This window comes from Panthera pardus, unplaced genomic scaffold (genome assembly GCF_024362965.1).
Source record: "Panthera pardus isolate Hobbes unplaced genomic scaffold, ASM2436296v1 HiC_scaffold_2, whole genome shotgun sequence".
In the NCBI taxonomy this organism is placed as follows: domain Eukaryota; kingdom Metazoa; phylum Chordata; class Mammalia; order Carnivora; family Felidae; genus Panthera; species Panthera pardus.
Window position 1 is genome coordinate 31,584,832 of NW_026526765.1, and position 22,243 is coordinate 31,607,074.

The 22,243-nt window shown below is 37.9% G+C and overlaps 1 protein-coding gene across 1 annotated transcript in view; it reads right to left on the reverse strand.

Annotated features, from left to right (window-relative positions):
- C9 (complement C9) overlaps positions 1-22,243 on the reverse strand; it is a 56,002-nt gene continuing 33,759 nt past the window's right edge. Inside the window, exons 6-11 of the mRNA XM_019464228.2 lie at positions 21,147-21,416; positions 16,333-16,573; positions 13,352-13,477; positions 11,574-11,752; positions 1,402-1,633; positions 1-432 (exon numbers count right to left, since the gene is read on the reverse strand). Coding sequence (XP_019319773.2) covers positions 407-432; positions 1,402-1,633; positions 11,574-11,752; positions 13,352-13,477; positions 16,333-16,573; positions 21,147-21,416 — 1,074 coding nt within the window. The 3' untranslated portion in view covers positions 1-406. The remainder of the gene's footprint in view (positions 433-1,401; positions 1,634-11,573; positions 11,753-13,351; positions 13,478-16,332; positions 16,574-21,146; positions 21,417-22,243) is intronic.

A 22,243-nucleotide genomic window follows, 5' to 3' on the forward strand; every position in this document is an offset into this window, starting at 1 on the left:
TGAGTTTGTATGCAATAGATTTATTAGCATGTGTTTTGGGGGAAAATATGTTAGGAGTATGGGGAGCACAACTGGGAATAAGGGGAAGTTCAATTGTAATGCTCTTGCAACAGAGGCTTCAGCAAATCATACAAGAAGCTCCAAAGCTGAATAGTGCTCTAGAGCTGTCCCGATTGACGCAAGAGGGACGGCCCATCAGATACCAACCACATTGACCAGTTATCAGATATGGGCTTCTTTCAGATTGGGAGCATAATCTTGGGCACCACTCCCTTGTTACAGGGCAATTCCTGAAGAGAGACTCAGCTGTGAAATGTCAGCAGGTAACACTCATAGGAGGTGGGGGATGGGTGCTTGATCCTGAAGGCAGACCCGGGCTGTGTACCATGACATCCTCCATAGAGTCTTAGGAAATTTTGAATGCAGAAGGCACTGAGAAAAGATAGTCAGAAGCAGTAGAAGCAGAGGTGATAAAGAGAGAGATAAACCGAGTCATGAAAACGGCAGTGTTATTACAGTATTAACAACAAGATAATTAGGTTGCTACAACAATTTTTGAATATCTTGAGAGGGTTTTGTATCTTTAAAAGTGATAAATTATATTTCAGATCTTCATAAACACGAACTGTAATTGTGGAGGCAATTGTATTGTCTGTATCTGTTTCTTGCAATCCGAAAAAGCAAACTTAAAAGACATAGGTCTTGGGTATTCAACTTTGAAGTGCATCTTATGCAAGGGTATTTATAAGAACATGTGAAGAAACCTTCATTGAAAAATATTAAAAGACTTTTAGGGAGATTAGGAATTTTGCTTACTTGCTTAAAAAAATTACAGTTGACCCTTGAACAATGCTAACAAAGGTTAGGGGTACTGATGCCCCACACAGTTGAAAATCTGTGTATAACTTTTGACTCCCCCAAACCTTAACTACTAAAAGCTTACTGTTGACCAGAAGCTTTATCAATAACATAAAGAGTTGATTAATACACACTTTGTATGTTATATGTGTTATATAGTGTATTATTACAATAAAGTAAGCTAGGGAAAAGAAAATTTTATTAAGAAAGTTGTAAGGAAGAGAAAATATATGTAGAGTACTATACTGTAAAATATCCACATATAAGTGGGCTCATTCAGTTCAAACTCATGTTGCTCAAGGGCCAATCATTACAGTTAAAAAAATAATAGTTCTGTTTAAATGTAGAGGCAGAAGATGTAAAATTGCATGCTAAAAGACCTATAAAGTCTGCTTTTTCCATTTTATGTGTTCACTATTTATCCTCTGTTTACATGGATAGCCTAGACGTTTAATACACGTTAATTTAAGACCTAATTTTCAAATTAAGTAACCTCAAAATGCATAGTTTTGTCCCTAGTGATATAAAATAAGTTGCTCTCACCTTGAGAAGTTTTTGACTTTTTTCTGGTTTCACAGGCAATTCCTGTAAATGCCATTGGGCAGGTACACAGACATTCTCCATCCAGCAGGATCACAGTACCTCCATGTTGGCATGGGTTGCATTTCCTCACATTGAATTCAGTGATATAATCTTCAAGGGCTCTTTCTAAATACTGTTTCTTTAGGTGTGCGTCTTTTATTTTCACTGGAACCAAATTATATATAGGAGACAGCTACAAGAAAGCAAAATATTTAATTTTAGAACTTTTTCTACTGATGGAGCTTGTGCAGTACCATTCACTGAATTATTTGTCCATTCATTAATTCAACAAAGGTTTGTTTTTTTTTAACGTTTATTTATTTTTGAGACAGAGAGAGACAGAGCATGAATGGGGGAGGGTCAGAGAGAGGGAGACACAGAATTCGAAGCAGGTTCCAGGCTGAGAGCTGTCAGCACAGAGCCTAACGCGGGGCTCGAACTCACAGACCGTGAGATCCTGACCTGAGCCGAAGTCGGACGCTTAACGACTGAGCCATCCAGGTGCCCCTCAACAAAGGCTTATTGAATGATTATTATTGGCAGGTATGATGTTTGCTGATAGACTATAGGAGTGATCGAAGCTAGGCATGATCTCTGTGATCATTATGGAGGTAAGGAGGTCACATTATGCAAGCAAGAAAACTGATATTAAAATAATCACACAGATAAAATGGAAACCATGATAGGTACTATATGGGATGGGTATATGTGTTTTAAAAATGGACAATCATGGACTTAAACTTTTCTCAGGATAACATACTGACATTATTTTGTGAATTGTTTATGCTGCCTTTTCCCCTCCTCCTCTCTTCCAACAGGTAGCCAGTGTCTCTTGTCAAACTGGGGTTTTGTGTGCAAGGCCAAGATCAGAAAGCCCCTGAAGGCAAATTCTTTGTTGGCTTTCCCCCACCCATAAAAGCCTGAACTCACTGAGGAATTTTTACTGGGAGAAAGGGTGTGAGAAGAATGCCACTGAGGCAGGAGATTCCTCCTGACTTAGTACGTCCCTCAGGGGACAAGAAACCATAAACTGGGTCTCTGGCAGCTATTTGAGGAAAAGCAGAGAGTCCCTAGAGAAGGTAGGTCCATATCAAGGACTAGGGATCCAGTTTTGCCAGGGACTCCCATGTACAATCTTGGCATAGAAGGCTTGGAACCACTTGACTTCAAGGGAACATGTGAGTTTGAACAATGAGGTTATTAGGGTGACCACCGTGGATTAAATATATACATATATTCCCAGTTCCCCAACTGAAGCATCAGGGTTCTTGTATTGATCTGGGCAATAAGACCTCCCTGAACCCCATCCAACAAATGATTAAAGGATGAATTTTCCAGCAGTAGGAAGGGATGGAATCTCAATACGAAACTTAATTAGAATTAAAGAAAATGAAGTAATATGGTTTCTTCTGCATAAATTCCTGGGGTCAAATACATAGTTGCTACAACTGAATCGAGGAAGCTTGGAAGGGCTTTCCTGAGAAAAATGACCCTTCCGCTGAGATTTGAGGTGCTGGGACAGAAAGAGGAGCATTCCAGTCATACAGAATTTGAAATGTCGCTATGGTGGTGGGGTGCCTGGGTGGCTCACTCAGTTGAGCATCCCAGGGTCCTGGGATTGAGACCTGTATCAGGCTCTGTGCTGAGCCTGGAACCTGCTTGTGATTCTCTCTTTCTCTACCTCTGCCCCTCTCCCCCACTCGCTAGCTCTCTCTCTAAAACAACAACAACAACAACAACAACAACAACAAAATTCTTATGGTGGAAAAGCCATAACATATGTAGAAGGTGTCTATATCAGCAAATTCAGTTGTGTGACTCAAAGACTTCTTTGAGTAAATAAATCATTAGAAACTGAGGTCCTTGTGTGGCATAGCACTTTGAAACAGGAGGCTACAAATTTAAAAGGGACTGGAATCCAAAGACTCAAGAAAGAGATTAAAACAAAAATACTACATGTGGGTAATGATGGATTGAATAATGTCAACTGAACTTTTTTTCTCTGAGGACAATGACAAATAAAACCAAAATTAAAAATCTGCTTGAAGGCCCTGGAGAGTTAATGAGGTAATACATATTCGGCTACGTTCTGGGAGGAGGTGGAAATTCAGGGAGGTGAGCTTAGTATTTTTGGGCCACAGTCCCCTTTTGACACATTTGCCTAATTTGGGAACAGGCTGCAGAGGGACTGAGGTAAAGGAGCACATCACTGGGCTGGTGGGGGTGGGGGAAAGGTTGGTATTCAGGGACAGCAAAGGAAAAGAAGCCATGCTTTGGGTTGGGACCCAAAGCCCTACAGTCCTGGAAGTGAGAGGGAGCCAGAAGTGGGTGGCCTTGCAGAGACTGCAGTCTGGTTCGCATTAAAAAAAATCTTGAATCATTGTAACCCCAGAAGCTTTCCAGATGTAAACATATATTTTCTTTGGAAGAAAAGAAAATCATTCTAAGGCCTCATGCTACTCCTAGAAGAATTTTTAAAGTGTAATATTCAGCCCCCAATAAAAATAACTAGGTACACAAGGAAACAAGGTGACATGAACAAGAACCAGTAGAAACCCTAGAAGCTAAAGCAGAGCTGTGAGGATGACAAGATTTGATCTACCAGACAGACTTTTGAAGCGCTATGTTTACATGAGTCGGGCCATAAGGGAGAAGATCAGCAATTGTGGCAGAAAACCAGAAGTTACTTTTTAAAACAGAGGACTTGGGAAAAATAAACAAAGAGAGATATTATAAGTTGATATTAGGGGTACCTGGGTGGCTCAGTCAGTTAAGCGTCTGACTTCAGCTCAGGTCACCGTTTTGAGGTTCGTGGGTTCGAGCCCTACATCGGGCTCTGTGCTGACAGCTCAGAGCCTGGAGCCTGCTTTGGATTCTGTGTCTCCCTCTCTCTCTTGTCTCCCCCACCCTTGCTCATTCTCTGTCTCAAAATAAATAAATAAACATTTTGGGGGTGCCTGGGTGGCTCAGTCGGTTAAGCTTCTGACTTCTGCTCAGGTCATGATCTCACGGTTTGTGAGTTCAAGACAGCTCAGAGCCTGGAGCCTGCTTCAGATCCTGTGTCTCCCTCTCTCTCTGCCCCTCCACACTCACGCTCTGTCTCTCTCTGTTTCTCAAAAATGAATAAATGTTAAAAGAAAAAAAAAGTTGGCATTAATATGCCAGTTTATGGACTGGTTAAATAGAAGCTGTGATACAACAGAAGCAAAATTAATGAATTAGAATATAGGTAAGGAGAAAATACTGACAATGAAGCATAAAGTGATAAAAGATTGGGAAATACAGAAAGAAGGTAGGAAACATAAAAGACAGGGTGACTGGGTGGCTCAGTCAGTTAAGCATCTGACTCTTGATTCTGACTCAGGTCATGATCCCAGAATTGTGGGATCAAGCCTCACATTGGGCTCCATGCTGGAGCTCTATGTCTCTTCCACTCTCTCTCTAAAGTAATAATAGTAAAAATGGATAGGGGGAGAAGAGAAAAGATCCATATAATTTGAGTCCCAGAAGGAGAGAATATTTAAGAAGCAATATTTGAAGAGTTAATGGCTGAGAGTAAAACAAGCCAGTGGAAGATACAGAGGTACCCCATTAATGAAGAGCAAGGCTATAATTTTTTCTTTTCACACATAGCCATATCAGGGTAAAACTACTAAAAAAACAAAGATAATGGAGTAGATCTTAAAATCATCTAAGTAAAAAGTCTGATATTTGATTTTAATAGATATAATCAATGATAGAAATTGTTCTTGGACAATGAGATATTCATAGGAGATTTCTTAAAAGGTCACTTCAAAGGTTATGTCACTCACAGAAAAACAAATCTGGTTTTATTGTAGATCAAAAAGTAAAAGCAAAACAATAAAGCTTCTGCAAGAAAATATATAGGACAGCATCTTCAAGACCTTGAAGTAGGGAAAGATTTTAAACAGGACATAATGGCACTAACTATAATGAAAGGAAATATATATATATTTGACTATGTCAAAATAAAAAAAAAAAAACAACATTATAATTCCTGATATGATGTACTGAGAAGGACACAACGTCACTTCTGTGGTATCTTTCCAAATGGATAACCTCAATCTTCTGTAAGCCTAAATTGAGGGACATTTGACATAACAGCTGACTCATCAAAAAATGTCAAGGTCCTGAAAGATGAGAAAAGTCTGAGAAACTGTCCCAGAATTGAGGAGACTAAGGGGCCATTACAACTAGTTGCAGTGTGGGATCTTGATTGGATCTTGGAACAGATAAAAGATATTAGGGGAAAAACTGGTGAATTTTAAATAAGCTCTGTAGGTTAGACAATGCTAATTTTCTTATTTTGATTAACTGCACGATGGTTGTGTAGGTTGTTAACATCAGGGGCTGTAGGTTATAGGGTGCATGTGAACTCTGTGCTATTTTTGCAGGTTTACTGTCTGTACTATTTATGCCATTTTACAGTAAGTCTAAAATTATTTCCAAATAAAAAGCAAAAAGGAGAACATCTGTTACAAAAAATATCATTGAAAGTTGAAGGTCCTCAAATGAAAAAAAAACCTTTTATAATACCTTTAAGTGAGACTAGGCTTATATCCAGAATATACCAAGAACTTCCACAGTCAATGCAAATGTTCACCAGCACACTCTTTTATAAATTAGTATATAGGATTTAGATTTTAACTATGTTATATTTATTTGGAAGAAAGTAGCCTCTTACAGACATTGCCACATTGGCATGAACAACATAAGCATGTGGCAGAGTTATTTTGATTTTTGGGAAAAGACATTCATCTTGTTTTACCTTTTAAAGGAAAGTCAAGGCCAGATAATCTGAGATACAGGAAGAGAGGGTCATGGGGAAACGACAATGTGGAAGAAATGCATAAACAAAGTGTTCAAAGAGATAAAGAGGAAGGTCATGTAGTGACCATAATTTCAGAGAAGCCTCAAACCCTGGGGGCAAAACTCCCTCAAGAAGACAAAGAACAATGAAAATGTACTTGGTGAAGTGTCTTTTTCTGATAAACTTTGGCTTTCCATTAGTTAAGAGAACAGTTCTCCTTTGTCTCCTACACTAGCTAATTGTATCTTTCTACTATTTGTAGTCATGAAACATGCTAACATACAAATAAATTGAAATATAGTTTAAAAATGAAGTACATTAAAAAATAATAAATAAAATGAAGTAAATTGAAGTTTCTTATATATACAGAGAGAGAATCCCAAGCAGACTCCTGCATTGTCAGCGCAGAGCACTATGTGGATCTCAAGCTCGCAAACCATGAGATCATGACCTGAGCTGAAATCAAGAGTTGGAGGCTTAACTGACTGAGCCACCCAGGCGCCCCATATGAGTGTTATTTTTATCCCTATACAAGTGAGTTAGGACTGACTTTCACTACATCTTTATAACAGTAATGAGGACAACACAGAGCACCGTGACTACAGGTCCTTGAAATACTTATGCTCTTTAACATCCGATGCCTCACTGCGAAGAGTTGCACAACAAAAATGGCAGGTAAATGATTCATTATTACCTAGGTTGTTCCAGAAAGTGCTCAATATAGCTTGACATGTGGGTGCATAAGATTGGTTAAGGGAAACAAGAGAGGGAGGATGGAGGATAAAAGGCAAGATGAAGGCAAAGGCAACACAAAATTCATGCCAGGAGGACTGACCCATTGGCATGAGGTGGGTCACAAATTTGGGGATATTTTCTAGTGCACTAAGTAAGACAACTGAATTTAATGGTCACATGCATTTAAGAAATATTTACGTCGTTCACAAGAGAAACAAAATGATCCATGAAACTGAGTTTAAAGAGTAATATCTCCCATGAGTGCTCATAAAGGAGACACTGTATTATGTAACATCCTTTTAGTAAATAAAGCAGTGAGTTATATAACTTGGCAAAAACAAAACTTTACAGGAAGCCAATTTGCTACATGCTAGCTATACTGATCTCTGCTGCTATTGCTTTAGAGGAAATAATAAACTTTATATCTCTCAGGCAATCATTAATAAATGTAATTTCCTCAACTGACATTTTTATAACTAGTTTGTAGTGGTAAGCTTAAGAAGAAACCAAAGTTCAGCTATTCTGTTGAGATAAAATGTAGAAATGTTGTGTTAACATTCAGGCCAGCTGGAAATAGAAATAATATACTTTCATGAAAGTTGAAGACTCTGACAAAAGCGAATACTGAAAGTGAGGCTCTTTCTCCTCTGCCTGAAGAAGGGCTGAGAAAAAATTCTTGGGCTGGGTCAACACATTCCTCAAACAGAGGTTTGGGGTCTGCTGAAGCACACAGACAAATGGAGAATCAGAGCCATGAGGTTCTACTTCATAGAGCATGGCCATAGTTACTTTATTTTTTATTTTATTTTTTCTTAGTTCAGTGTGGAAAAATAAATTATGCTGTTATGTTGTGTTGTGTTATATATAACTGCTTTACTTAGAAAATCTCTGTGAAATTCTTTAGAGTAATATAACCTCCCAGTGTTTTCTCCAAGATAAACTGTTTGCAACATAAATATCTAGATAATGGATTTCATTTGCTCAGAGGATTAAACATAAGCCAGTTAATAGTTTAGTGTGGTGGGGATTGTGGGTGGGAAGAGGTTTCACCAATTCTTTAAATAGTTAAATAGAAGGATCAATTCTTAAGACTATCCCTGATGTTTGAAGGTGTCATCCATAGACAATAGAATGCTTCAACTTACCAAAGAATTAATTAGTGATTATAGATTGCTTAATTACCTCATGGAATAGCTTCTAACTAACCAAAAAACAAACAAACAAACAAACAAACAAAAAAAACACTTCTACTGCATTTATAAAATCAAAATAACTTGGAATCTATTTCAAGGTCAAACCACACTATATCTCATATCTCTTTAGGGATTTAAAAGTCATGCAAAGTCGATAAAGAACACAATATTTTAACTGTTTTCTGAACTTTATCTACAAGAAGATAAATTTTAAAAAGTGGTTGCTGGGTGACTCACTATAGTTGCCATTTTCTTAGGTAGAATATTGATCTGAAAAGTCCAGGGTTCCCATGTATGAATAAAGAAGGTTATACAGGTATTTTAGATGGAATGCCTACTAATCTAAAAATCTGGAGGTCAGGGCACCTGGGTGGCTCATTTGGTTGTGTCTGAGTCTTGATTTCAGCTCAGGTTATGACCTCATGGTCATGAGATTGAGCCCTGGGTTGGGTTCTATGCTGGGTGTGGAACCTGCTTGAGATTCTCTCTCTCCCTCTGCACTCCCCACCACTTACTATAAATAAATAAATAAATAAATAAATAAATAAATAAATAAATAAATATCTGGAGTCAATAGTTGCCCTTGAAAATAGGATAACCTATACTTTGCATCCAGCCAGCAGGACTGTCCCATAGAGTTAATGAAGGTCTTTGAATAGTTCTGGTAAATCTAGTAGTAAATCTTCAGCAGATGCTTTATTTACTTGAGATTCTTTAAATTGGCTCTAGAATACACTGGACTACGATAAAGATCAGGGAACAAGTTTGGATCCATACAAGGACAGCTGAATTTAGAGATGAGAAAACAAGACAATTTGTGTCCATCTGGATGTAAACATCTCCCAAATTAATTCTTATTTAAGATTTTCTGACAGATCTATTTTTATTGAGTTTCAAATAATTATTATTTCAAATAAATATTATTTAAACATAATAAAACAAAAAGGATCTCTTCTGGCTTTAATTTCACATATAGACATACAAATTTGGCCAACTTTTTCTCCCTTTTTGTCCTACCTGTGGGGCAAAATATTTGAAGTTTCATAGATATGTCAGCACATTTATGAATGGCTAGATTTCTGCAATCTAAAAGGAAAAGACTACAATTTTCCAGTTTCCGACTTCTTCCCTCTCATAAATGAGATGGTTTTGGTAGCTTCCCTCATTCTTTAAAGACAATAAAATGGGATGAAGTGACAAAAATCTCTAATAACTAGTCCTATCAAAATGCCAACATGACTGTAACTCAGGCTAATCAAACTGAAATTGAGGTAAAAGATAACTTGACCTGAGGGAAAATTTTATAACACACAGGGAAAATGGAAACCTATAAAGGGAAGTAGGAAAACAAATATGGAATAAAGGAAAACACTTACTCTTTTTAGTTCGTTTGGGGAGAAGAATGATGGGGCTAAATGACACTGGCATTTATATCTTTATGATTACAATGCAATGTGTTTCCCCTAGAAATAAGTACTAATGGGTTTATAAACTCAAGACTATAATCAAGATACAAAAAAGAAAGAATTTCTGGACCATAAGAACCGCTCACCCTTGGTCTTATTTTCTGAGACCTTATGCACTTCCCTTTCATGAAGGCCCTTAAAGATTCTCCTGTGTTGGAAGTGGTGGTATGATGCCACCTGATGGCAAGGGACAACCAGGGGCAGATGGAAGGGAACTAACAATTCTTGGGCACCTATTTGGTGCCAGTCTGTGCTACAGGCTCTACACAAGCAATCTTATTAAATCCTCAAAATAAACATGAAGCCCTGGAGAATTTAGCATTGCAGAGGTCAGAAAACTTTACACATTTAGAGAAGGACAGAGAGCTGAACTCATCCTGGGCTGGTGTGATGCCACACGTCATGCCTTTCCTCTATGTCACACTTCTTTCCAGGGATGACATAGGAGTGCATTTGAATGCTCACATCTCTTTCAGAAGAAGTTAACCGTTCATCTGAACCAACAGTTACATTTAATAAGAAAATTTTAAAGTCTTCTATTTGAAAATAAACATTCCTGAAACTAGACCACTTTCTTACACCATTCACGAAAATAAACTGAAAATGGATGAAGGACCTGAATGTGAGACAGGAAACCATCAAAACCCTAGAGGAGAAAGCAGGAAAAAACCTCTCTGACCTCTGCTGCAGCAATTTCTTACTTGACACATCTGCAAAGGCAAGGGAATTAAAAGCAAAAATGAAGGACCTCACGAAGATAAAAAGCTTCTGCACTGCAAAGGAAACAACCAACAAGACTAAAAGGCAATCGATGGAATGGGAAACGATTCTTGCAAATGACATATTGGACAAAGGGCTAGTATCCAAAATCTATAAAGAACTCACCAAACTCCACACCTGAAAAACAATAATCCAGTGAAGAAATGGGCAGAACGCATGAATGGACACTTTTCTAAAGAAGACATCCAGATGGCCAACAGGCACATGAAAAGATGCTCAACGTCACTCCTCATCACGGAAATACAAATCAAAACAACACTGAGATACCACCTCACAGCAGTCAGAGTGGCCAAAATGAACACATCAGGAGACTATAGATGCTGGTGAGGATGTGGAGAAACGGGAACCCTCCTGCACTCTTGGTGGGAATGAAAACTGGTGCAGCCGCTCTGGAAAACAGTGTGGAGGTTCCTCAGAAAATTAAAAATAGATCTACCCTATGACCCAGCAATAGCACTGCTAGGAATTTACCCAAGGGATACAGGAGTGCTGATGCATAGAGGCACTTGTACCCCAATGTTTATAACAGCACTTTCAACAATAGCCAAATTATGGAAAGAGCCTAAAAGTCCATCAACTGATGAATGGATAAAGAAGATGTGGTTTATATATACAATGGAATACTACTTGGCAATGAGAAAGAATGAAACCTGGCCTTTTGTAGCAATGTGGGTGGAACTGGAAAGTGTTGTGCTAAGTGAAATAAGTGAAATAAGTCATACAGAGAAAGACATACCATATGTTTTCACTCATATGTGGATCCTGAGAAACTCAACAGAAGACCAGGGCGGGGAGGAGAAGGGGGGAAAAAAGTTACAGAGAGGGAAGGAGGCAAACCATAAGAGACTCTTAAATACTGAGAATAAACTGAGGGTTGATGGGGGCTGGGGGAGAAGGGAAAGTGGGTCATGGGCATTGAGGAGGGCACCTATTAGAATGAGCACTGGGTGTTGTATGGAAACCAATTTGACAATAAATTTCATATTAAAAAAATAAAAAAAATAAAAAGCTTATGATTATATGCATGTAAACAAAAATAAATTATTACCTTTAAAAATAAATAAATAAAAATTTTCATTGGACCTTATGGAATAGGAAAAAAAAAAAAAGAAAACAAACATCCCTTACTTTTTGACTTATGAGCACTGGAGAATCATTTAAGGAAGTGGCCCAATTTACAAAGTCAGTCATATCAACCGTTTTGGCTCCTTTGAGAAGCTTCTCTTTCAGCTCATATGCATATTTTTGGGTTCCTCCTCTTATGAGTGAAATAACATCATCTATAAGGTTATCACTAGTGATGTTTACTGAGAAGAGAAAGAGGATATAAGTGAAACATTTATAGTTCTGTGACATTTGATCAACATTTATTGAACCTTTTCAAAAAGTATAGCCTAATATATTTATTGAATTTTACTTATATAATTTTTTCACCCAAAATCTCCAAGAGCAGGAGATGGGATTTGGGATGTACTAGAAATTTTTTGTTTTCCGACTTACTTCATAATTACATTTTATATAACTTTGCTTCAAACTAATTTAATATTACTAAAAAAATCAGAGAGTGTAAAAAAGAATCAGGTGAAAAACAAAATTTTTTTTCCATCCTAAATTCCTACTCATCTCTCCTTCCGTTTCTCTCTCCAGACTTTTAACACACTTTTGTGAATCTTATAGAGTTGTAAATTTTTTGAGCTGGAAGGAATTTCAAGAAGATTTTTGTTTATCTTTTTTCATTTTTATAGATGAGAAAACTGAGACTCAGAGAGGTGGAGTGACTAGCCCAAGACTAGCCTGAGGGTCAAATATTGAAATTAGGACTTTCGATGGCAAGTTCAATTTTTTTTTTTGCACTCATCAGTGGTTTCTTATCATGACCACGTTAGTGGTGGGTATGCTTTTAAAAATACTAGGCTTTCCTCTCTCTGCCTCCCCACTATCAGCTGCTTCTCTAAAGGGAAGTCTCAAGCATTTGTATGTCCAAAAATATTCTCAGGGATTTCTGATTAGAGCAAAAATTGAGCACTCCAGCACTATCTCATGCTTGTAAATCTGCTAAGTATTAACAACACAAGCAACATTTATACTAAAGATATTTATGTTTTTAAAAAAGTTATGCACTAGTTGAATGTTAAGGATGGGTTGGGATTACTTCCCCCCCACCCCCAGTTTTATTGAGATATAATTGACACACTGTAAAAGTTTAAGGTCTACTTAGAAAGAATGCTTTGCCATACACATATATCACAAAATGATTACCACCTGCATCACCTCGTACAGCTACAAAAAATTTATCTTTTCCTGGGCTGAAAACTTTTAGTTTCTGCTCTCTTAGCAACTTTCCAGTATACCACACGGCACTGTTAGCTACAGTCATCAGGTTGTACATTACATCTCCAGCACTTATTTATCTTATAACTGGAAGTTTATACCTTTTGACTCATTGGACGAAGGCGGATTAGGGGTTTTGAGCCAGGAGGAAGGCTGAATTAGGGAAATGGTTTCAGTCTTCTCCTCTGTTTATGGTCACATACAGTATGCCACTGGCCTATTCAGAAACTTTGCTAAGATTAGGGGGGGAAAGGAGATTTTTGCTGAAGACGTTTTCTACCATTGGCCTTCTACCATTGCCAGGATAAATGTGCAAATCTACAAAGACTACAGTGTAAGTGTCTTTCCGAGAGCGGCACACTGTGTGGCCTGAGCAATGATGTTTCCAATGAATACATGTCCATGGGTACTTGTGTTCATACCACTGTAAAAATAAAAGTTCTAAATCACTCAAAGGTTTTGTTTGTTTGTTTAGTAAAGAGGATGGACAATAAAGAGAGTTCATAGTGATGGGGCAGTGTTCATTGACAACACCTCCTCCTTTTTTTTAAACTAGTGAGGTAGGCCATACTTACCGGTTCCACCTTCACCCCTCTTTAAACAATCGTTTTTATTGATCTTTCCTGTGAGTTCAGCTCCAGCATTCAGAGAAGCATCCAAACTAAACCCGAGGCATCTCTGTACATCCCTTATTTCAACACCTGTTTAATGTATTTAGTTGAAAATCATTAAATAATGTCTAAATTACTTCAATAAATACATTTCAATTGTACTATTTTGTAAGAAACATACTCGGATTCCTAGACATTATTACTGAACTCAAATGCAAGGTCATATCTGCTCTGCTTTGATGCATAGGGCACTCGTACCCCAATGTTTATAACAGCACTTTCAACAATAGCCAAACTATGGAAAGAGCCTAAAAGTCCATCAACTGATGAATGGATAATATTAGAATCTATTGGCCTCCTTTTGAATTTGCTCGTCAACTTACTAACAAAGGACATATAAATTTACTTCTTGTTTAAAAGAGACATCACTCAGAATAGGGCAGTTACAGTAAAGTCCTTTACTTCTAACATCATGGGAGACAGACTTTGATGTCTAACATATATTCAATGCTCATCATATACCCAAAATCTTTCCAAACATCAATTAATTTAATCATCACATTAACCTTTCAAGGTAAGTTCTATTATCCTCATTTTACAGATGAGGATATGGAACGACAGAGCAGATAAGTTACCTGCCAGTGGGATTCAGCAATTAGCCAAGTTACCATATGAACCAGAGTTGTCTGGCTGTTAAGCACTTCTCTGTATTGACTTCATAATTTGGTCGTGGGATGCATCAACATCTCCGATTCCTCTTTGGAAGACTCTGTTCATTAAGGTAGTGAGTTCATTGCTTTGAGCAGATGGCTTATACATGCGACAACTTTGCTTTGGTCCTATGAATGCTACTTAGTAGACATCAGTTTTGGAAGCTGACTCACTGGTGTGTGGATACTACAGTTACTAGGAAGAAAAATCCTAATATTTAATTCAAGTATATACTTTATTATCTATTTAGCAGAGAAAATGATTATTTTATTACAAGGGTAAACTGCCTCAGTTCATTGACCATGTCAGTTTTCAGTCTTATTTATCATTTCAGAACACACACACACACACACACACACACACACACACACACAAATGCTTTGTGAAAAAGGAAAGGGAGAAGTGAAGTTAGTCCCTGGGTTTCATAATAAAATATAGAAGTAGGGATCTGGGGACATTTAAGCATTCATTTATTCAGCAAATATTTTTTGTTTACCCACAACCAGTGAGAACTTGAAAAATATCAGGTGGATTTCCCTATGAAAGGAAAACGGAGGATAAAAATGGAAGGCCATGCAAGGAATCCAGAATACTAGATTTCCAACTTTAACCTAGGAAGCATAAAGACTTTGATTCCGAAGATGGGTATGAAAATATCTAAGTGATCCCAATGAGCTTAGATTTTCTGCCTCAGCTGTGGGTCTTTTCTTGTCCAGACAGGGTCTGGACATCCCAAATCTAGGTGTAGGACGTGGTTTGGTCCTCAGGTATTGCCAATGAAGAAGCAAGAAGGATGACTTCCTTTTCAAAGGATTGACCTAATGATCCTTGTCTACTAAGGTCAGATGATAAGTAAATTTAAGTGGGTAGGTCTGAGTTACCCAAGATTAAAGATTTTAGCTCATGGAGCTTTTTCACCAAGCCAACTCTTAGCCTGAAGTGTTCCTTGTGTTTTGATCACCGTTGCTGAGCCTTTCTCTTCTGATTTTCAGGTCACTCAAGACACAGTCCTCTTGTGCCCCTTGCCCATGTGATATTTATCAAAATAGCCTGCCGGGCAGGACTCAGGAGGCTTCATTACGCTGTCTCACAGGATATAGCCCTGTGAGGCAGTGCAAGTCAAACAACTTCATATTCCATTTCTCCTGGCAGCGCCTCTACCCGCTCAAGACTAGACTGAGGCATCAAGAGCAGTTAGTTCTGGCTATTCATAGTTGTTTCATCTCTAAAATGTTTACAAACCGTGAGGACAGTGTCCAGCTGTAAGCTCATAGCCATATCCAATTCTTCACTTGAAACAGACAGAGGCTAAGAGAAAGAGCCACGGAAATGTTTTTTGGCAACACTTCCCTCCCTAAGAGACACGCTGAAAACATTTGAGGGCAGAGAAAGGAGATATGCTGGCATCTATCTCCTCTGTAAGGAATATTATAACTAGCCACAATTTCCCACGAAATGAGTAATTAAAACTTATTAACACAGTCACTTTGCATGCACTTTATTCTTAAAAGGCTTAGATGAAACCTTTAGGCCAGTATGGTAATTATGTAGTACATAGGCCTTTCCTGAACCCATGGCAGACATTGATGATCAACCATGGCCTTCTTTCCCATAACTTCAAGTGTGATCAGACATCTGCTCAACGTGGAGTCAATTCAACTACCACCATATGATTAAACTTGTCATTCTATGAGGTAAAACTAATTTTCCACCTTTGCTTTAAGACATTAGATTTACATCTTAATATTACTTTCTCCCTCCTCCCTCAGAGAAAATTTAGAACACTATTTCCCTTCCAATGCTCAAGAGTCCTTTGGAAAAGTATTGACAAACATGTAATGGAACCCATTTATCGATTAAGAAATAGATGATGTGAATTATGTCTCTTGTACTTTTTCTACTTTTTAAGTAGTATTCCACTCAAAGCATCGTCGCCAACTGATCTTAAACTGCAGTATAATTTTGTGCATTTTGTAGTAGTGCTGCTGATCAAGTCATGATCAAGCCATCGTGATCAAGTTCATGATCAAGTCATCGTGTTTGAGGTCTAGAAGTCAATTTGCTATTTGCTGTTTCAACAGGATTTTGATGCCAAAGGGCAGAGAGAGAGTTCTCTCAAAGAAGCAGTGTATAGGAATTTATTTGAAAGCCTTTAATCATTGAAAGAGGTTAGCAACAGGAATAATGATTGGTTAAAACAGCTTTAGAGGTAAGAGCTCTGTTTCTAGGTGTACCTTTCTCTTCCATGGCTGCTTTATCCAAAACATATATTAGTTCATAGAGTCCTCCTAGAGACCCAGAGCTACTGTAGTGGGTTCCGTAGGTTTCCAAAAATGCAAAATATTCCCCCTTTGCGTAGGTAGGTGGCAGAGCTTTTATGTCCTCCAAGAAAGTTGTTGTCAGCATGACATCCCGACTTCTCATCGTAAATCTTCCCAGATGAATTACTCCCTTCACATGCAGGAACACTTTTTCCTTTGTTGTAGAGCAGAAGAAAATAAATATGAGTTTAGTAGCCATTATTTCAAAGTTAAAAATCACAAAATTTAGGATTTCCCCAGGCAATAATTTGTGTTTGTTTGTTTTGTTTTGGTGACCATAGATACTTTAACCCAGTAGGGTGGCAAACTCAGAATGCCGTTAGTCCCAACTGTTGATGAAAGTGTGCAGCACGGGGGCTCTCAAACACTGCCGGTGGGAATGTAGAATGGTCTAATCCCCCTGGAGAACTGCCTAGCAGTTTCTTATAAAAGTAAACACACATTTACCCTATGGCCAGCAATTTCACTTCTACATATTGACCTACGGTCAATGAGAAAATAGCCCACAAAAAGATCCATACAAGACTTTCATAGCAGCTTTAGTCAGAATAGCTTAAAACTGGAAACAACTCAAATGTCCACCAACAGAAGATTGATAAACAAATTGTGGTATGTTCACACAAAGGAATACCAGTTAGCAATAAAAAAGGAAGAAACTACTGATACATGCAATAATATAAACAAATCTTAAAAATAGTACTCTGAATGAAAAAAGTCAAGCACAAAAGAGTATGTACTATGTGATTTCACTCATATGAAGTTCTAGAACAGGTGAAATTAAGCTACAGTCAGAGAAATCTGGAGAGCTTGCTTCTCAGGCAGTAAGGGAGTGGCTGAAAAAGGGCATGACGGAATTTTCTTGAGGTGGTGGAAACGTTCTATATCTTGTATGAGGAGGTGGTTACATGGATGGATACCTACAATAGTCAAAACTCATGGAGCTATAGGCTTAAAATATTTGTGTGTTTTTGCTTATAAATTATACCTCATTAAGTTGATTTTAGAATGTTGGCAATGAAAGAAAAAGTAGACATTATGTATGCAGCCCAATCTCATTTTGCAGACCAAGAAAGTCTGATCCAAAGGTATCAAGTTATTTGCCCCAAATCACAAAAATAGACTGTGCAGTGATTGGTCCTATAAATGTAGGCTTCAGGTCTCCCTGCTCCTTCTACTATGTACTTTCAATTTTTTTTAAGTTTATTTATTTATTTATTCTGAGGGAGAGAGAGAGAGAGAGAGAGAGACAGAGACAGAGAGGGAGAGAATCTCAAGTAGGCTCCACGCTGTCAACATAGAGCCCAACACAGGGCTTGATATCATGAACGATGCTACCATGACCTGGGCAGAAATCAAGAGTCAGACGCTTAACTTACTGAGTCACCCAGACCCCCACTCAATTTTTGGTAATAATAAGGTGGACAATATTTTAAGACCTAAATAGGTGAACAGTTAATCATTCCCAGAGATGATGGCTTAAATTTCCAAGAGAAAACCATAGACTGTCCCAGCCAAAACTAAACTATAATTGACACCTATGGTTTTGTAGATGGTTCGTTCAAGGTTCTTCTAGAGTAGTGGTTGACACATGTTGATTGCATAGAGTTTTAAAGCATATTATTAGTTTTTAAAAGTATATCTTGGTATATATGAACATCACACCAAACTTTCTGTGTTCTGGAAGCACAGTTGTTCACAGTGTATAACTTCACTCCATGTGATGGTCGGTGATTCAGTCTTCAACAAAAATCTTAAAGAAACTTACTCCATATACAATAAATCATATGAGTTCTCCTGATGACCTCCATCATAATTCTCAGTGGAGTCTCAAGGATGCACAAAACATACTTGGATTCCTTTTCGTTGTTGCTAAATTAGGAGTATAACTTGTCAGAAAGACGTTATGTTCTTTGGCCCCACTTATTTTAGAGGTAGATATTAGATCATTTCCATCCAAACATAAAGTTGTTCCTTCTGTGTCAAAACCTCTTGACCTCACTTGTCTAATGATTTGCTACCCATTTCTTTGTCCTTATTAGAAGCGAAATTCATTTAAAAAACTCTCTGTACTGGCTGTTTTCAATTCCTCTCTCCCCATTTTCTCTTAAATCTAATCCAGTCATTCAGCTCTCCTCACTACTTCAACAAAACTTCTCTTGTCAAGGTCACCAGTGACCTTCACAGTGATAAAGCCGGTAGCAATTACTTCTTAGTCCCTCTTCTTTGACATATTAGCACATTTGGCACAGCTCATTACTCCTTTCTCTTTGATAGTTTCTTTTCTTATCTCCTAGGGCAGTTCTTCTCAAGCTGTAAAGTGTGAACACATCACCTGTAGAATCTTGTTAAAATGCAATTCTGATTCAGCAGGTCTGGCTTAGAGGCTGAGGTTCCAGCTTCCCAGTGGTGCTGATGTTGTTGACCCATGGACCACACTTTGAGTAGTGAGGTTCTAGGGCATTATACCTGCCACATCCTGCTGTCCTCTGCTGCTTCTTCCTCTTTCTATTGATGTTCCTTGAGTTTAGTGTTGGATCTTCTCTCTCTCTCTTTCTCTCTCTCTCTCTCTCTCTTTTTTTTACAAAGTGTGTAGTCATTTATTTTGAGAGAGAGAGAAAATTCCAAGCAGGCTCCATGCTGTCAGCACAGAGCCCAACATGGAGCTTGATCTCACAAACCATAAGATCATGACCAGAGCCAAATCAAGAATGGGACACTTAACTGACTGAGCCACCCAGGTGCCCCATCTATCTCATTTGGTAGCAACTTCATCTTTCCAGTTGCTCAGGTGAAAAACCTTAGAGTCATGCTTGACTCTACACTTGTGTCCATCATCACTCACCTGGATTCTTACAATAGCTTTCAACAAATCTTGCTTTTGCTCTTAACTCTCATATTTCTTATCATTTAAATTATATTAGAGTATGTCAATCTTCTATTAAAAAATAATTCTAGTGACTTCCCATACCACTCAGAGAAAAAGCTAAATTTCATGACCTGGTTCAGGGTAACCTTTCTAACTTATTCTCCTTCTGGTTCACTCTGGGCCAATGGACAGATATGCTCCCACCTGACAGGCTCGTCTCTAACAGTTCCTTTTGCCAGGTGCATCATCCCAAATATGACTATTTGGTTATTTCCTCTCCTTCAAATCTTCACTCAGATTTCCTTGAGCTTTCTTTTTAATACTGCCATTTTCCCAGCACTCCTGATTTCCCTTCTGTTACTCTACTTTTCACTTTATTCCATAGCACTTAACACTTTCTAAATACTATGTGGTTTGCTATTTTGTGCTTACGTTTGTTTTATCTATCTCTCTGTGATGAACTTTCAGTTCCATGAGGACCGGAATCTTTTCCAGTTTGGTTCACAAATGTATCCTAAGTACCTGGAACAGTGCCTGGCCATGTAGGAAATCCACATTAAATATTTTCTGCATGACTTAAAGGATTTTCCAACTACATACTTTGGATGGGTATGCATGTTAATATAGAGACAATGTACAGACCCATACAAAACAATTATAATGATTGAGCAAAGTACTAAGAGTGAATTATTATTATTTTTTAAAGGAGGAGCGGGTATCTAAATAAGTGACTGTGTTATCAGAAAATGAAGAAGGAACATTTTACCAGCATCATACTGATTACAGAAAGTATATTCTATATTTATTTCAAAGGGGATGAAACAAAATTCTAAATTGGGATTAAATATTAAAAAACAAACACATTTGCAAAGCTTCAAACTAAAGGTGTGATTACAGAGGAAGCAGACAAGTTTCATATGCTACGTGTATAATTTCATGGCATCATTACTTTAGAGACACTTCATAGTAAGTACATAGCCATCAGTGTAGGGCATTGCAGTAAATTACCAAAATTCCTCAGTATGATTCTTCATTGTAATTCTGAAGATAGCATAAATTGAACAGTCTATTACCACAATCTCAGTCCAAAGGTATGCTCTGAATTCTAAATACGCTTGTTCTCTGTTCGTCACCACCAAACATCTCACCCCCGTATACTACTACAGATCCTGTCAAGTTCTTCTCCAGTCTGCATTCTTCTTCCTGACCTTCTAGCTACATATTTGAGGATTTGTTGACTATTACTACCTCTCTCTCTTTTTTCTCTCTCTTTCCAATGAGCTCTATGTGCTCCAAACACTTAAAAGAAACAGTTTTGGGGGAGTGCCTGCATGGCTTCATCTGTTAAGCACTGACTCTTGGTTTGGATTCAAGTCATGATCTCATGGTTTGTGAGTTCGAGCCCTACATCAGTGTCAGCGTGGAGCCTGCCTGGGATTCTCTCTCTCTCTCTCTCTCTGTCCTTTCCCTCCTCTCTCTCTCTCTCTCTCAAAATAAAAATAAACTTTACAAATAAAGAAAAAAAAATTTTAAACCCATATCTTAAAAAATAAATAAATAAATAAAAGAGGGGGATGCCTGGGTGGCTCAGTTGGCTGGGCATCCGACTTCGGCTCAGGTGGTGATCTTGCGGTTCCTGAGTTCGAGCCCTGCATCGGGGTCTATGCTGACAGCTCTGAGGCTGGAACCTGCTACAGATTCTTTGTCTCCCTCTCTCTCTGTCCATCCTCCACTCATGCTCTGTCTCTTCTCACTCTCGAGAATAAATAAACATTAAAAAAAAATTAAAAAACATGAAGAAGGGGTTTGGTTATTTTGAAAAATATCCCATCATATTCTCTGTTTAAGTGTTTGAACTTACCTTCTTTGAAGAATGTGTCAAAAACAGTTGGTAAGTTTCATTTTTGGAATACCCAAATCGAAGTTTAGCCTCAGCATTTGTAATACCTAGGGGTGCTTTATTGTCAGAAGTTTCTTGAAGTTTACTTTTGGACTGTTCAATTGCTTCCGTAGGTGTGAATTTTAAGTTTATATCTGCGTTAAAATTCGATGTCCTCTCTTGGACAATTTGTTTGAATGCTTGCATCTGTTCTTCATAATATTCAGTTCTGAAGTTTTTATCGGCTTTGGTCTAAAAGAGAATCACGAGATGTTAACAACAACATACAGAAAACCACCCTAAATAAGCATGGAATAAAATAAAAATCAAGCAATGATTTGAAAGGTATTTGAGCAAAGGAGTTAAGAGTGAAGCACTGAAGCGACATGGCTGGACTCCAGTACGGGCTCCATGACTCTTGAGAACAGGACACAGTAACTTCTCTTGTGTGTCAGATTCCTTCCGCGAAATAGAGAGACTCACCAGAGGGAGCCCAAAGGGTGTTATGAGATAATACAATGAGACACCGCATAGGAAGGGCTGAGAACACAGCGAAACTTTCAGATGTTAAATATGTTAATAATTACAGAACAATTTGTGTAACAGATGTGCAATATACTTTCATTTGTGTAAAAAAAAGAAAGGAAGAAAGAAATGATAAAGCTAATCCTGACCAGGAAGGCTTCTGGGCCAGCTCGGTTTTGAATAGTTTCTGCATGTTGATTAATTTAAGCAGGAAGGTTAAGTTCTGCATTGTCTCTTAACCTTTACACTTCTACAGTCTGTTAAAAAGTAAGTAAGTAAGTAAGTAAATAAATAAATAAATAAATAAATAAGGGAAAACAAGCAAGCAAAAAAAGGCTTTTACGTGCATAGGAAATTACTGGAAAAATAGACAAAGCAGAGAGTGTTTGCCCTTGAGAAGGGGAACTGTGGAATGGAAATCTGGAAATCTTGAGTGGTAGCAGGCTTATATTTCCTTGAATAATCTTTTGTGATGTTCAGACTTTTTCACATTTTTTTTATACCATATTCATTTTTTTTTTTTTTTGCATGGAAAAAAAATACCCTGAACTGAA